Source organism: Erinaceus europaeus, chromosome 1 (genome assembly GCF_950295315.1).
Source record: "Erinaceus europaeus chromosome 1, mEriEur2.1, whole genome shotgun sequence".
In the NCBI taxonomy this organism is placed as follows: Eukaryota; Metazoa; Chordata; class Mammalia; order Eulipotyphla; family Erinaceidae; genus Erinaceus; species Erinaceus europaeus.
In genome coordinates this window covers 21,402,434-21,417,209 of record NC_080162.1, presented here as the reverse complement: position 1 = coordinate 21,417,209, position 14,776 = coordinate 21,402,434, and the positions used below count along the sequence as shown (strand labels likewise).

The window sequence follows — 14,776 nt, the reverse complement described above, 5'->3', positions numbered from 1 at the left end:
GGTCGGCTGAAGGATGCTGCAGACTCAGGATGGGCTGGTGGCAGGCGTCCAGAAGGGGAAGGGGAGGAGATGCCACTCATACATCAGAAGGGGCCCGACTTCGCTCCTCTCAAGGATAAGTGCTGCTAAGAATAGCACTAAGGAGAAAACCCGGAAACCATGCAACGTGACCCTGAGACCTCCCAGTGTAAACTTTCAACTAGGCTCACTGCTGAGTGGCCTGAGGAAAAGGTCAGCAGGAGAGGATTCCAAGAAACGCCTTCGAGCCCCACTCCACAGAATGTTTACATGGTAGGGATAATCACATGGTCCACTAATTACAGAGCCTATCCTGGTAGCAGGATGCATCTTTCTAACTCAGAGCCAAATCTAAGGCTAACCAAAGCTTTTTTCAGGGATCTTGGGAAGAATGTTGTCATTGACCAAGTAGAAACTGAAACTCTACTTTCTGGCTTTCTAGGTTGGGCCTGGCGAAGCCACTTGGAAAGGCTTGAGGCTGGATTTTAATTGACATCTCTCTTGCTTCTATGTGCTGAAGTTGGACTTTTTTCCTGATGTTTATTGGCCTGTACTATTTATTTGTCAATGGCCTATTTGTATTATTTACTGAGACTCTTTCCTAGTTTCCTGGTCACTTTTCCTATTGAGTTCCATGGAGCTCTTTATCAATAACTCTTTGATAATTACACATCCGCAAATATTCTTTCCAATTTGGCGTTAGTCTTAGGGTTTGTTTAAGGTATATTTTCTACTATGTGGAATGTTTTGATTAATGTCAATGTGTCAGGTTTTTTTTAATGGCTTGTGGGTTTTATGTTATATTCCAAAGGTTCTTTTGTTGTTGTTGTTTGTTTAGAATGATTAAAATTTCCATGCATGGTTTGTCCCTGCATTTTATGTTGAAGTACTTATTCACTTAAATTTCTCCTAGTACAGGCTGCTGAGATAGGTTATCTGGGAGGGTACATGTTTTGTCATGTGCATGGCCAGGTTCAAGTCCTCAGTACACCACAAAGGAGTACTATGACTCTAGGGGAAGCTTTGGTACTGTGTTATCTTTCTCTGCCTTGCTCTCCTTGGAAAAAGTTGACCTAGTACAAATTTCTAGTTATGACAAAAATAAATAAGAAATTTAACACAATAGAACAAATGAGATTTTAAAAAATGAGGTTAAGTTTAACTTTTTTAAAAATATATTTATTTTTCCTTTTGTTGCCCTTGTTGTTTTATTGTTGTCGTTATTATTGTTGTTGTTACTGATGTCATTGTTGTTGGATAGGACAGAGAGAAATAGAGAGAAGAGGGTAGACAGAGAGGGGGAGAGAAAGATAGACACCTGCAGACCTGCTTCACCAAGTGTGAAGCGACTCCCCTGCAGGTGGGGAGCTGGGGGCTCGAACCAGGATCCTTATGCTGGTCCTTGCGCTTAACCCATAGCGCTACTGCCTGACTCCCAGTTTAAGTTTTTTTTAAAATGCTTGTTTTATTTTACTTTTTTTTAAAAAAAATTTTCAGTTGTCCCAGTATAATTACTTGAACAACTAAATTTTTTATTGTAAAATTAAATCTTGATCATGAAAAAAATTTCCAGAGACATTTGGCTTTATTTTTAGCATCCCCATTCTGTTCTGTTTGCTGTCTGAGTTCCATTTTTTTTTTTAAAAAAAAAAACCTTTTGGGTCAGATACAGAGAAGAGATACCCATGAACTTGCAAAAAACAAAACAAAAAAACAAAAAAAGTGGCTCTATTCATAATAGCAAAAACCTGGAAACAGCCAGAATACTCTTTGACAGATGAGTGGATAAGAATGTTATGGGACATATACTCAACAGAGTATTATGCAGCAATAAAAAGGGATGATATCATATTGTGGTCTTTGGAATACAGTGGATGGCACTGGAGAAGATGATGCTCAGTGAAGCAAGTAAGGAGGGAAGGACAACTACAGAATGGTTTCACTCACATGCAGAATTAGAGAACTGAATATATAAATGTGAAAAAGCAAAATGTCAACTTAGTTTCCAGACTGTGGGATAACTACAGTGGTTATCTATGAGGGTAGGGATGGGGGACACAGACTTTTGGTGATGGGATTGGTGAAAAAAATAAGACAAAAAATGAATTTAAAAAAGTACAACAAAGAAGCAAACACCTGTTTCTAAGGCTTGTGAAAGCAATGGTGCTTATCTTTGGGAGATGGGAGAGTGGGGCCACAGACCATTGGTGGCTGTGGTGGAATTCATCCCACTATCTATCAAGAGGCATTTTTTCCATTTTTGATTTGCGATTAACAGTAGGTTACAATAGTTTAAGCTTACCATGTATCATTTGACATCACAGCCACTATCTCCCAAAGATAACCACCACAGCTGTCACTCTTGTAAGAGACACTGTTGTCCGTCTGCCCAGGGGCTGTCTCGTTTTGCCTCCCACACTCTAAGTTAGTGCTGAATGACTGTCTTTCGAAGGAGATTCTTCAGAAAAATGCTTCCTCACTGACTGGGGTGAGAGAGTGGAAGAGGAGAATCCTACGGTGTGTTGCATTTGCCAATTTCCTGTGAGTAAATACTCCTGTCATGGCTAGGCCTGGCTTTGCTCTGGAAAGACCTATGCCCAGTGGTTCACGGGAGCCCTCCAGCTCACACCGTATGGTAATTGCTCATGTGGTTGCTGGTTCCTTCGCAAAAGGGTGAGCAGGCTGTGGTCAGGCTTTCCTTGAACACACAGCATGTGCTAGGTGCCTAACAGGAAACAAATGGGATGAATCAATGAAGAATTTAGTCTCTGCAACAGGTGTATTGACCTGGTGTGGTGTGTCTTTCTATAGATGAGAGCTGCAGCTTCAGATAGCTCCTCCTCTAAGAGACCCTCTAAGAGAAGACAGGGTAAGAGGAAGTAAATGAACTCTCTGAGTTGGGGGCCTAGCATATGATCTATGACTGAGCCAGGCAGCACCTGGAGTCCCAATCGTCCCTTCACTTTAGTGGGGTACACTGCTCCAGCATCTGGCCTCCTCCTTCCTCTTTGCCCTACTCCTGCTGCTGGTTGCAGACTGCTCCATGCAAGCCAGGCTAAGTGAGCAAATTTAATGTGTCCACACTCAGTTTGTGACCTCGGACCAGCATCCTCTCTGTGCTTCACCTCTTTCATCTGTGAAGTGTGCATGTGTGTGTGTGTGGGAGGGTTGTTGATCATGGGATCTGTCTATAGGGTTCTTTTGAGAATCGAATGAATGTGCCTAGAGGTTTCAGGATCCCACCAATCACTGGGCAAGTACCAAGGGAAATAACAGTGAAGAGGATCCAGATGCTGCCTCCAGCCCAGCCCCCTGCCCCATCTCCCTTCTGGTCTAGTTTCCCCTTTTATGGTCCCCCCATTGGAGGCTGGACAGCATCTGTCCACTGGGCTCTAAAGGTAAGGGGAGCAGCCGGCTAGCTTCTGAGTAGCTGAGGCCCTGAATGCCAGGGGTCCTGGGTTTTAATCCTGCCCCAGCCTCTAAATGGGCCTCTGACAAAGACTCTCCCCCTCCCTGGGTCTCAGTTTCCCCCGTGAGAGAGGGCTGTGCTGAGGTCCTTTCCACCCTGACATTTGGTGATTTTATTGAAGGCTCATGGTTTGGTGTCTTTGAGAAAAGCAAGCAGTCCCCCAGGCTCACAGTCAGTCACAGTAGCTTCTCAAGCTCCCCTTTTGGTCCCTAAGGATGGGTAGCCAAGGAAAGGTGTCACATCTGTTCAAACTCCCGGCTGCAGGGTGGAGGGAACAAAAACACAGAACCCAGCGCTGTGCACAAAGGTAGTGACGGGACAGGTCTCCTCTGAGCCCAGGAATGGGGGCCAGTAGGTCTGGGTTCTGGGTACCTGCTCACAGAAACAATGTCTGTGCACCCCAACAGCTGCCCCCCTCCCCCCAAGGGAGGGCCAGCACTTTCTCTCCTCTCTGTAAACAGCAAGGCCGCCTCACAGCTGCTGCTATCCTGTGGCTAGAGAGGGGAGGCCCAGCCAACCCTCGTGAGAGGCTGTAATTTAGGTATATTTAGTCAGGCCACCGGCTTTAACATTAACAAGCCCCAGCCAATGACCACCTCCCGGTGTAGTGGCTGCCACACCCAGAGGCATGGCCAGGGCCTGTGTGCCCTCCTCCCCAAAGCCTTTTCATTAACTCACCCATCCCTTTCCACCCCCAAAGAAGAGCAAAATCCACTTACAGGGGGGCCACGGGGACCAATGATGGACATCCCTGCATCTCCAGGGGCCCCCTGTGGGAGAGAGCAAAAGAGGAGAGGGGATGAGGGGCAGAGCAGGAGACTGGGGGTGGGGTGGGCTGGGGGGGGAAGAAAGGGAGGACCAGGCAGTGAGCAAGGAGGAGCAGAAGTGGGGGCACAGATCATGGAGAGGAAGGTGAGAAAGCCAGAGGAGAGGAAGCACAAAGAGGGTGAATGGAACACTGTAGAAGGACAGAGAAGGGCAGTGGGGAAGCAGATGGAATGCAGCAAGGAGAGATGTGAGCAGATCAGAGAAAGAGGGTGTGGGACCCCAGGTCAGGAGGAGAGGAGAGAAATCTGCATAGATTGGGAAAGGGGGTCAGGGAGGCCAGAAGGGGTGGGCAGCTCAGCGGTGGCCGCTCAGACTCCACGGATCTCACCCGTGACCTTGAGCAGGATCCCCATTTCCTGTTCCAGCCCACTCACCTTTCAAAGCCCCCAAGGTGCTTTCCTCAAATACTGATGTGGCTGCATATGCTACTGCTGGTGACAGTCACCTGCCCTGTGGGTGGGACTGCTAAAGACAGGGTTTGGGGACACAGACCCACACTTGTTATGGGGGGCCCAGTTGCCCTGAGCCTGAAGGTTGGAGCTGCCTCAAACTTCTTCAATTTGGGAGTGACGCAGCGCCATTAAGACCTGAGCAGAATTTTCAGGCCCTAGAGGATGATGATTTCTGCTGCTCTGGGTGGGCTGGAGGACCAAAATGGGTGGCCAAATTATCTAGCTAAATCAGCGTGTGTGTGTGTGTGTGTGTGTGTGTGTGTGTGTGTGTGTGTGTGTGTGTACACGAAAGTGATGTGGGCACAGATGTGGCTAAGGATGATGCTCAGGCAGGACTAAAAACATGTCCCTTACCCTGCCCCCAAATGGGAAAACCCTTCAAGAAGCAAGTAGGGGAGTGGGAACAGCCAGGGCTCCCCGTCAGCCAAAGGACCATTTTGACCCACACACCTCCTCTGGGTACCGGGTTGCTCTGTTGGTCTGGGAGGCAAGGGGCATAGATGCATTTTATAAAATGTTATGTCTCCCACACAGGTGTGTGTGTGTGTGTGTGTGTGTGTGTGTGTGTGTGTGTGTGTCTGGGGCAGGGGAGAGGTGGTTCAAATTGATAACTGCACCACTGCAATGACACTATGATTTTTAAAATGAATTTCTTTTTCTTTATTTATTTATGATTGGGTAGAGACAATTGAGAAGAAAGAAACTGAGAAGGGAGGGGGAGATAGAGAGGGAGAGAGACAGAGAGACATCTGCAGCCCTGCTACCACTTATGAAGCTTTCCCCCTGCAGGTGGGTACCAGGGGCTTGAACCCAGGTCCTTGCACACTATAATGTGAATGCTTAACCAGGTGTGCTACCACCTGGTCCATGTATTGATTTTTCAGAGAGAGAGAGAAGTGCCAGACCTGCCCCTGCCCCTGATGCTATAGTACTTCCCGGCCATTGCCAGGACTTGAACTGGGGTCATGTGCAGGCACCTACAGTGGGGGAGAGGAGGCCATGGATTATGAGCCTCGGGTCTGTCCACCAGTCCTTCTTTTTGTTTTGTCTCCAGGTTATCTGTGTGGCTTGTTGCCTGTACTACAAATTCACTGCTCCTGGAGGCCATTTTTTTCCCCATTTTGTTGCCCTTGTTGTTACACTTGCTGTAGCTGTTATTGTTGTTATAAGACAGAACAGAGAGAAATGGAGAGAGGAGGGGAAGACAGAGAGGAGGAGAGAAAGACAGACACCTGCAGACCTGCTTCACTGCTTATGAAGCGACCCTCCTGCAGGTGGGGAGCTGGGGCTCCAACTGGGATCCTTACGTCGGTCCTTGCAATTTGCAGCATGTGTGCTTAACCTAGTGTGCTACCGCCCGGCCCCCTGTCCACCCAGTCCAAACTGAATTTCATTCTGTATTTAGTATATTATTTAAATGTATTTGAATAAAATACCTTGGGTCTGAGGCCCAGTTCTCCTCCCTCCCAGCTGTGCTGCTTAAGGGCCCTCTGCTGCAGTCTCCTTAGTGACCAGGGGTGGCAGCACCTGTCTCACAGGCAGGTGTGAAGAGTTGAGGAGCTTAGCTGCAGGGCTCCAGAGTGCCTGGTATAGGAAAAAGCTAGTACGTATTCGCTCTTGTTCTTCTACAACGACTGTAGCCTGAGTAGTCTGCCAGGCAGCTTAGAGCAGGACTGGCAGTTTGGTTTTACTAGAGGAGCATGACACAGTGACTAGCCCCCACTCTCCTGCTCCTCTCCAGTTCCCATCACCCCCTGCCTGTGACTCATTTGTTTCTCTTCTATGAATGGGCAGAAGAAAACTGTGCTGCACGGGCTGTGTCAGTGTTACTTGAGAGACAGAGACATACACTCAAAACGACATCTTGAATGATTTCTTGACACGGTTTATACGCAGTCAGTAGGGGCTGGTGTTATTGCTGCCGTCACGTTATTATTTCGGAGGTGGAGAGACTACTCAGCAATATGCTGCATTGTGGTGCAGGCAGGAAGCTCTGTGCTGAGTGCCAGGAGGCCTGGCTTCCATGCCCTGCTCATCACAAAGGCTATGGGCAACCCCCCCACCCCACCACCCTTCTCAAGGTCTCAGTTTCTGTAAAGTTAAGTTGGCTATGTGGGTTGTTCTCTGCATTCCCTCAGGTCCTTCCCAGCTCCTAGAACTGAGACTCTGGGATGGTCTCCTGGGACCTTGGCTCCCCAGGTGCTGTACTCTACTGATACCCCAGGGCGTGTCCCAAGACACCCTCCCATTCTCTAGGGCAGCCCAAAGAGAGTTTCTGAGTCTGAAGACACCAGCAGTGGACAGGGAGGGGACTGCACACAACTCCAAACCCAGCATGTCTTGATGGCTGACTTAGGCTGGAAGCCAGAATGATGAGGACATATGCAGCCTCAGCGGGGCATGGGGACCCACTCAGTGGGGGGGGAGTTGGGACCTTAGCCCAGGAATCTCTAGGATCCTGCCTGATGGTGTGGAAGCTGTTAGGAAAGTGGGTCATGAGAAGCTGCAAAGGCAGAACAGGCCAGGCACGCTCTGCTGGGGCCTCTGTGGAGGGGAGCGGATTTGAGTGTGGGGAGGCCTGCATGCCCCTGCCAAGAGTCCAGGGAACGGAAAAGGAGGCGGGGACAGAAGATAGGGGGGAAAACATGAGAACTCACCTTCTCGCCTGGTTGTCCCTTTACTCCCTGGGGCAGCCACATGCAATACAAGGTGCAGGAAGGAGAGAGAAAGGGGAGAAAAAGAGAGGATGAGAGAGGCGCACACACGAGAATCTATTCACAGTGCTGGGACCAAACAAAAGAAATCACCGTGAAATAAGAAACAAGGCGCAACACAGATGCTGACACATGACACGTCCTGTGTCCAACAAGCTCAGCACATGGATGGCTATTGCTTCACCCCATGCTCAGATCCCAGCAGACTAGTCCAGATATAGAGAAGAACAGTGACAGGGACTTGAGGGGTCCTTATGGAGAGAGAAAACAGAAAGAGAGAGAGGGGAGGAGAGGGGGGAGAAAGAGAGAGAGAGAGAGCACAAGAGAAAGGGAGAGAGTGTAAGAGAGAGGGGGAAATTGTCCAAGAAGTCATGGATCCACAGGCAGGGAGACTTTACCAGTAACTGTGCTTTGAGGTGACATCTAGGGTACACAAAGGTTAAGTTGAGCACTGAACACTAAACGTTGCTAAGCTAGACATGCTCGGAATTGTTAGGGCCGGTCAGGTGAGACAGAGGGAGGGGGCATGGAAGAACACAGATGAACAGATAGGACACACATGTCTGGGAGGATGGAGGCTGAGTTTGATAGGCAGAGGGAACTGTGCCATCTCCAGGGATCTCTGTACTTATGGTGAACAGGTACACTGGTGCCAAGTTGGACATCAGAAAAACAGCCAGAGACTCTACCATCCCACTCCATCCTACCTCCCAGAGACCAGAGGTGCCACCTCTGGAGTAGCTTTGGCATTTCACACCCAGTGATTATCTCAGTTCCTATCAGGTGGCTCCTGCTGGGAACCCTACTGGGCAGCCATATGGGCTCATTGTCACATTGAAAATAGCACCACCAGCAAGACAGCCCCCAATTGGTCTGAAAATAGACTGTGGAGAAGGGAATGGGGAGACCACTGTGGGTCAGAATCAGGCTCCTGGCACCATCTGGGGGCTGTGTCTACAAGGCCCCCCTAGGGTCTGGAAAGGCTGCCTTACATTTTTCAGTTTCTCCTGCACTCAGAAATTCCTGAGACCTACTTGCTAGGAGCAAAGATTTTGATTGTCAGCTCAGGTATAAAATCCACTTTACCCCAATTTTGGACAAACTGAGTCATAACACACCCACTAATAAAATATGCTCTTGGAGAAGGCCTGTGGTGGAGAATGTGCCCAGCTTGGGAGCACTGACAGCAAGTCCCTGAGACAGACAGGCTGAGTGACGCTTCCCTGCCTGGTGCAAGAGGACCACAAGGTAACCCCTGGGGTAGACTCATGGGCTGGAATTAGAACACAGATCTGGAATCATGTCCTCTGGGTTAAAGACCCCAGTCAGCCTCTTCCTGGCCATGTGACCTCAGGAGAGACACTGAACATGTGAATCTTCAGTTTTTTCATGAGAAAAGGAGACGGTGTCTGCTGGGTGCTATGAGGCCTGAACGGGCTGATCTATGCAGGGCTTTTAGCATGAGGCCAGCACATAGTGAGTGCTCTCAGGGGTTAGCGCTGACCTCATGTCTTCTCTCATTGCATCAGGCTCACTCCAGGCAAGCAAACTCACACAAGGATGCCACACCCAGTTTGAATCCAGTTCAACTCAGGAGGTGGGGTGATGAGCCAATGCACATGAATGGCATGGATGGACCACATGGGGAGCACTGGGAAGCTAGAGTGGAAGTTTACAAGGCTGATGATTGAGGACATGAGGGCAGAGTGGTCCCAGTAATGTCATAGACTAGACTGGGTGGTGGTGAGGTCAGTGTGTGGCCGGCCATCTTGCCTTTGCTACCAGGTGGTTACACTGTCCTTTCTGGCCTTCAGAGACCATCACCAGGGAGCCATTGAGGGAAACTCTGGTGCTGGGACCCCAAGACCTACTGCCATGGTTTCTATTGCTGATAAATCCTCTCCTATCATTTTTGATTTTCCTTGACCCTCTGAGTTTCAGCAGGAAACATGGGCTGTTTTTTGTTTTTGTTTTTTTAATTTTGTTAGTGATTTCATATTGATTTACAAAATTACATGCCAATAGGGGTATAAATCCACTCCATTCCCACCACCAGGATTCTGAATCTTTGGTCTTCCCACTGCAAGCCACCAAAGTTCCACTAAGGTTGTAGACATGGGCCAACCATCATCTCTACAGCGATCTGTCCACATTTACACATACTTGACCCCTTTTTCTTCTTGATTCAATAATCTCTTCTCCTCCAAGCTACTCATGGCACCATCCCTACCTCCATATGTCCCTCTCTTTTTCCTCGTCTCTTTCTGATGGAGCTGGAGTTCAGAACCTTCTTGTCTTCTTCCTTCTATCACTTTTTCCCTGGAAACATGGGCCACTTTAAGGCTCCACATCCCAGTGAGAACTTGGGAGCTTTGCCTTGGAGCAAAACCCATTTTCACTGCCTTCTAGTCTCTGCCCAGAGAAGGGGCTTCTGGAAGCTGCATCCACTGTGTTCTCAAGAGCTTCCTGGTGCCATGTCTTGCTATCTTTTGCAGCTCTTGCTGGGAGTTGGCTGCAGGGTAGGGTGCTGTAGTCTTAGGGGTGGGGGTCCTTTAGTTGTCAAGAAGGTCCTGGCCTCTTCCTGAAGCCTACTATATAGCCAGCAAAGAGTTTTCTTGGTGCAATTTTCTAGATTTTTTTTCTTTTGCCATGACACCTCTCTGGAAGGTAAAGGCATATTGCAACACATGAAGAACTAGAATTAAACTTCTTCCCTTTTCCTTGCCTGTCATTCTATTTGAAGCTGACTTGATTAGGAGAAGGAGAGGTCTGGCCCCCTCCTCAGTGCTGGACTGAGCAGCACATTTTGCCATGGTGTGTGTGACAGGCTGGTAGAAGCAAGCAGTGGCCAAGCAAGCAGTGGCCACTAAAGCGGGTACAGATGCACCAACTCACCACACGTCCGGGCATCCCAATGGCACCTTTGTCCCCCTAGTGAAGGGGGCAGAAACAGTTAGATGTGACTGGAACTGGGCCAGTGCTTGAAGGGCAACACAGGCTAGCCGTGCACCCATGTGTCTTTCATACAAAACTGGGAGGATTCCCAGGGAATTTGTCCAGGTGAACTTGCCCATGAACTTCAGCAAGTGACCGTTCTGATCCCTCTCTGCATATCTAGGTGCTGAGGAAAGGACTCCAGAGGTAGGTAGGATCCTGGTCCCCAGCCTGGGTCTCAGCTTCCCTGTGTGTTTCACGAAGGTGGCCAAGGGCCTTTTTTAGATTTCTGAGCCACAATCAATTTAGTTACCGACAGTGTGCTCAGCTTCAAGGCACAGAGCAGGGTGAGTGGGAGCTCTTGTGTCACAGATGGGTAAATTAATCCCCTGGATATATATACATATATATAATTTTATTTATTTATTTATTTTCTTGAGCAAAGTCATGTTCAACTCTGGCTATTAGTGATGTCAGGGATCAAACCTGGGGCCTTTCACATGCAAATCCTGTGTGCTACCACTGTCATATTTTCCCTGGTCACCTAGGCTTGTCTTTGTCAGAGATGGAGAGCAGCGTTCACACTCCCAGGCTTCTTTCCAGGCTGCCTGCCGGAAGCTAGATTTAGTCCTTCTCCATGCCCCTTCTTCACATTCACTCCTAGGACCCTCCTAGGACTGACAGGAAGAGCCAGGGACCACGAGGATGCAGCTGAACCACCAGCTGCAGAGACACTGAGGGAGCTGCTTTGTTTGGTAGCCAAAAGTTACATCTCCTCACTCTGGAAATCTGCTTAATACGTTTTGTGCCCCCCCCCCCTCCCTGGGGCAGAAAATCTTTTTTTGCAATCATATGTTGCACAGACTTCATAAAAGCTAGGGTGGGGCCTCAGGCTCGCTAGGTGCCTGGAAGGACAGACAGGGATGGGGGCTGAAAAAAGCAGATGGTGTTGGTTCCAGCCTGCTGAGCAAGACGGTGTCCCCCAAAGGTGTGCGCATTTTCTGGAGTAACATGTGTTGCTGTGTCTGCTAATCCCTCTGAGGCAAAATGTTTTGAGGAACAATTAGCATCCCAAGATAAGGGTGGAGGCACTAGAGAACAACAGTTGACTGACACCAGCAGATGTGAGCACTGTTGGGATGCCCTTTCTTTCCTAGACAGTGGGAGAGAAGCAGCGGTGGTTATTAACATCACACCGATTCCTTGACCTCCCTGAGAACCCTTGTCTCATGGTGACTCTAGAAAGTCTGGTACCTGGTGATGGCATCTGACACAGGCTATAAGTACTAAGTCCAGCGAGGCCACAGGCCAGTGAATTTTATAAGCATGTCTGCAATGAACACTTTTTTTAAAAAAAACAATAATTTCTCAAGGGGTCAGCTGTCAGTCTCTCTCAATAGTCAGCATCAGCAAATCTCTGCCTGGGTCACCCACAGTGCCTTTCTTGTGGATGGATAAGCAGCTCTTAATACTGAGGACATCAGGGCTCCTGGATATCAGCTGTGACATCCTTCAGCTCACTCATTCCTGGGCTTCTGAAATGTTATTTCAGGATGTGTATTTGGGTGTCTTTTTAAAAAACTGATGTTCTTTGCAGTCCTGGCCATAAAATGTTCAGGGTAGGGGCAGGCATGGAGTGGCCAGAGACTGGAAACTGTGCAGCAGTCTCTGCTCTGACAATCACCCCCCCGCCCCCTCTGGGGCCCCAAATGTTTTTTAAAGGTGGACATTCAAAAATAACGAAGTCTGCCCACGTTCCCCTAGTCATCTGACTCCCCCCTCCTTGGGTTTCATGAGACCTTCTACCATTCTCTTTTGCTCCAGGGCTCCCACTTACAGGGAGAGTCTGTTTTCAAGGCTAAACATCTTCTCACATACATTTCATTAAGCAAGCCATCGATGAACATGAATTCTAAAAGCTGTTGAACTAGTCAATAGGTTGCCGTACAATTCATATCTAAAGGAGGAGTAACTGGGGTGAGGGTGAGAATTCCCTGGGCATGGCTTTTGGTACTAGGAGACAGGACAGTCTGTGCCAGGCCTAGATCACGCCCCACACCCCAGCACGCCCCCTGGCTGGCCTCTGCAACTTGCTTGAGTCACTTCCTTTCTGAGAGCCCATGGTACCTAGTATTCAAGGCATCTGTGCCCCAGCCCCACCCCACAGAGAAATGTCCTGGAGGACTTCAAAGATGTTTCTCAAATGTCCAGCATAAGACGCAGGGAAGCATATCATATGGGTCTCTAGCAGGTCTACAGCTGAAGCTTGGACAATCTAAGTAGTTTCACTCTCTGAGTCTCAATGTTCTTATCCACAAAATGGGCACAGAAATACCTATTTCAATGACTTGATGAGCAAATCGAATGTGTGAAGACTGACTAGCACAGCGCCTGGCTCATATTAAGGTCTCAGTAAGAAATGGCTATTAGGGGCCAGGTGGTGGCGCACCTGGTTAAGCACTTACATTATAGTGCATAAGGACCAGGGTTCAAGCCCCTGGTCCCCACCTGCAGGGGGAAAGCTTCTTGAGTAGTGAAGCAGGGCTGCAGGTGTCTTTGTCTCTCTCTTTCTCTATCTCCCCCTCTCCTCTCAATTTCTCTGTCTCTATCTCTCTCTTGCTCTATCTCCCTATATCCAATAATAAATAAAAAAATATTTTAATAAAAAAGAAGTGGCTATTAGTATGGTTTCTCTTTGTACCAAGGTCCCCAGGGCTACTTGTCACAGCCTCGGCAGAATTCAGCAGTGGTAACAATGTTTCAGAGTCTGTTCTTACCTAAGAACACAGGACCAAGTAGGGACAGTGCTAGCTGATGTGTAAGAGGATGCCCAATAAACCAGAGGGTTGCTCTCTCTACACTCTGCCCCCCTTACAGGGTCAGCAGTCCAGGAGTCTGGTCCAGCATTGGAGGACCTGCCTGGGGCTTAGGGTAGGAAAGCAGGAGCCAGAAGTTGCCATTACAGGCTCAAGCTATTCCAACAAGGCCTCACCAGGTATCAAAGGAAAAAGGAGCTGAAGGTGGGCTTCATCCTCAGTGACAGAAATACTGGGGAGCAGCCCCTCACCCACACACCTGGAGGACAGCAATCACCCAAAACAGTCAGTGTTCAGGCTGAGAGAGAGCACAGGAGTGAGATGAGATGTAAAGGGAAGAAGAAGTGAAAATTGCTTACCGGGAGGCCTGGCCTTCCAGCAGGGCCCTGAAACAAAGAGGAAAGAGGGATGTTTATCAAGGCTGAAGGCTAGGGAATCATAGTAGCAAAGCATTTCCCAGCACCCAGTCAGCTGTGGGGACTTGAAGTCAGATGTGCTCTATGAGCATCTATGATGCTTCTTTTCAGCTTTAGCACTCATTCATCCATCCATCCATCCATCCATCCATCCATCCATCCATCCATTCATTCATGCATATATATAGCTCAGAAAAGCAGTTAGTGGGAGTCTCCTCCATGCCGGACTAAAAAGAGGTACGGAGAATGTCCTTTATGAGGCTGTGGGTCTCTCCAATGGGCCTCTGCTTTCTGAAGCCTTTCTACTTCATTCAGTGCAACATTCTATCCATCACTCATGCTACTGGTGCTGGACTGGGAAAGGGTCCAAGGGCTGAAGGGCTTGGTCTTCTCTGTCCTTTTATGCAGGAAAAGCCAGATGCCAGGGCTGAGCATGTCAGCACTGCTTTATAGAGCAGGCCTGCCCTGGGATACCCTGCTGCACTGGCCACCTCTGGGTTGACAGGCCTTGAGCAGGGAGCAGGGAGCAGGAAGCAGAGAGCAGGGTTTGGAGATCCACCTCCTCAGTTGGGCTTGTGAGGGAGGCAGCAGTGAGTCTTTTTCCCTCTGATGCTTTTGATGGGTCAAGCTGCTCTCTCCAGGGTGAGCATGCTGGAACTGAGGTAGAAGGCAGGACCCCACCGTCTGTGGGGACCCTGTTCACCAACTGTGCCCTTCTCCGCCTTTTTACTCATGTCCACCGTTTTCCTGCCTGGCATAGTCCTAATATAGACTAAGGATTCTATATAATGAACCTGGAACCTTGCAGAACAGAGGAGGAAAAAATAGTCAACCCAATGGAATGTTGATATGAATTACCATCTTAGCCAATGCAAAGAAAATGGCTCAGGAGCCAAGCAGGTCTCAGGAGAGTTATGTGTTTTTAGCTCTACTCCACCCCCCACCTGCCCCCAACTTCTAAACAAATCTGAGTCAAGGGTGGGGCTGAAGCAGAGCTGAAGCTGCTGTTTCACTGGGCATCGTGGAACACTTTACAAAAACGGGGAAAGACCTGGAAGAGAGTTTCTGGATCTGAGCCCCAACTCTGGCATGGCTGGGTGAGGACCCAGAAGAAACAGGGGTACAGCTG

At 48.8% G+C, this 14,776-nt stretch overlaps 1 protein-coding gene across 1 annotated transcript in view; it reads right to left on the bottom strand.

Moving 5' to 3' along the window:
- The window catches only part of LOC103114489 (collagen alpha-1(XIII) chain), a 90,615-nt gene extending 76,210 nt beyond the window's left edge, over window positions 1-14,405 (bottom strand). Inside the window, exons 1-5 of the mRNA XM_060189939.1 lie at window positions 14,355-14,405; window positions 13,591-13,617; window positions 10,377-10,412; window positions 7,425-7,451; window positions 4,207-4,257 (exon numbers count right to left, since the gene is read on the bottom strand). Of these exons, the coding sequence (XP_060045922.1) occupies window positions 4,207-4,257; window positions 7,425-7,451; window positions 10,377-10,412; window positions 13,591-13,617; window positions 14,355-14,405 (192 nt within the window). The remainder of the gene's footprint in view (window positions 1-4,206; window positions 4,258-7,424; window positions 7,452-10,376; window positions 10,413-13,590; window positions 13,618-14,354) is intronic.
- Between the last annotated feature and the right edge of the window lie 371 nt (window positions 14,406-14,776).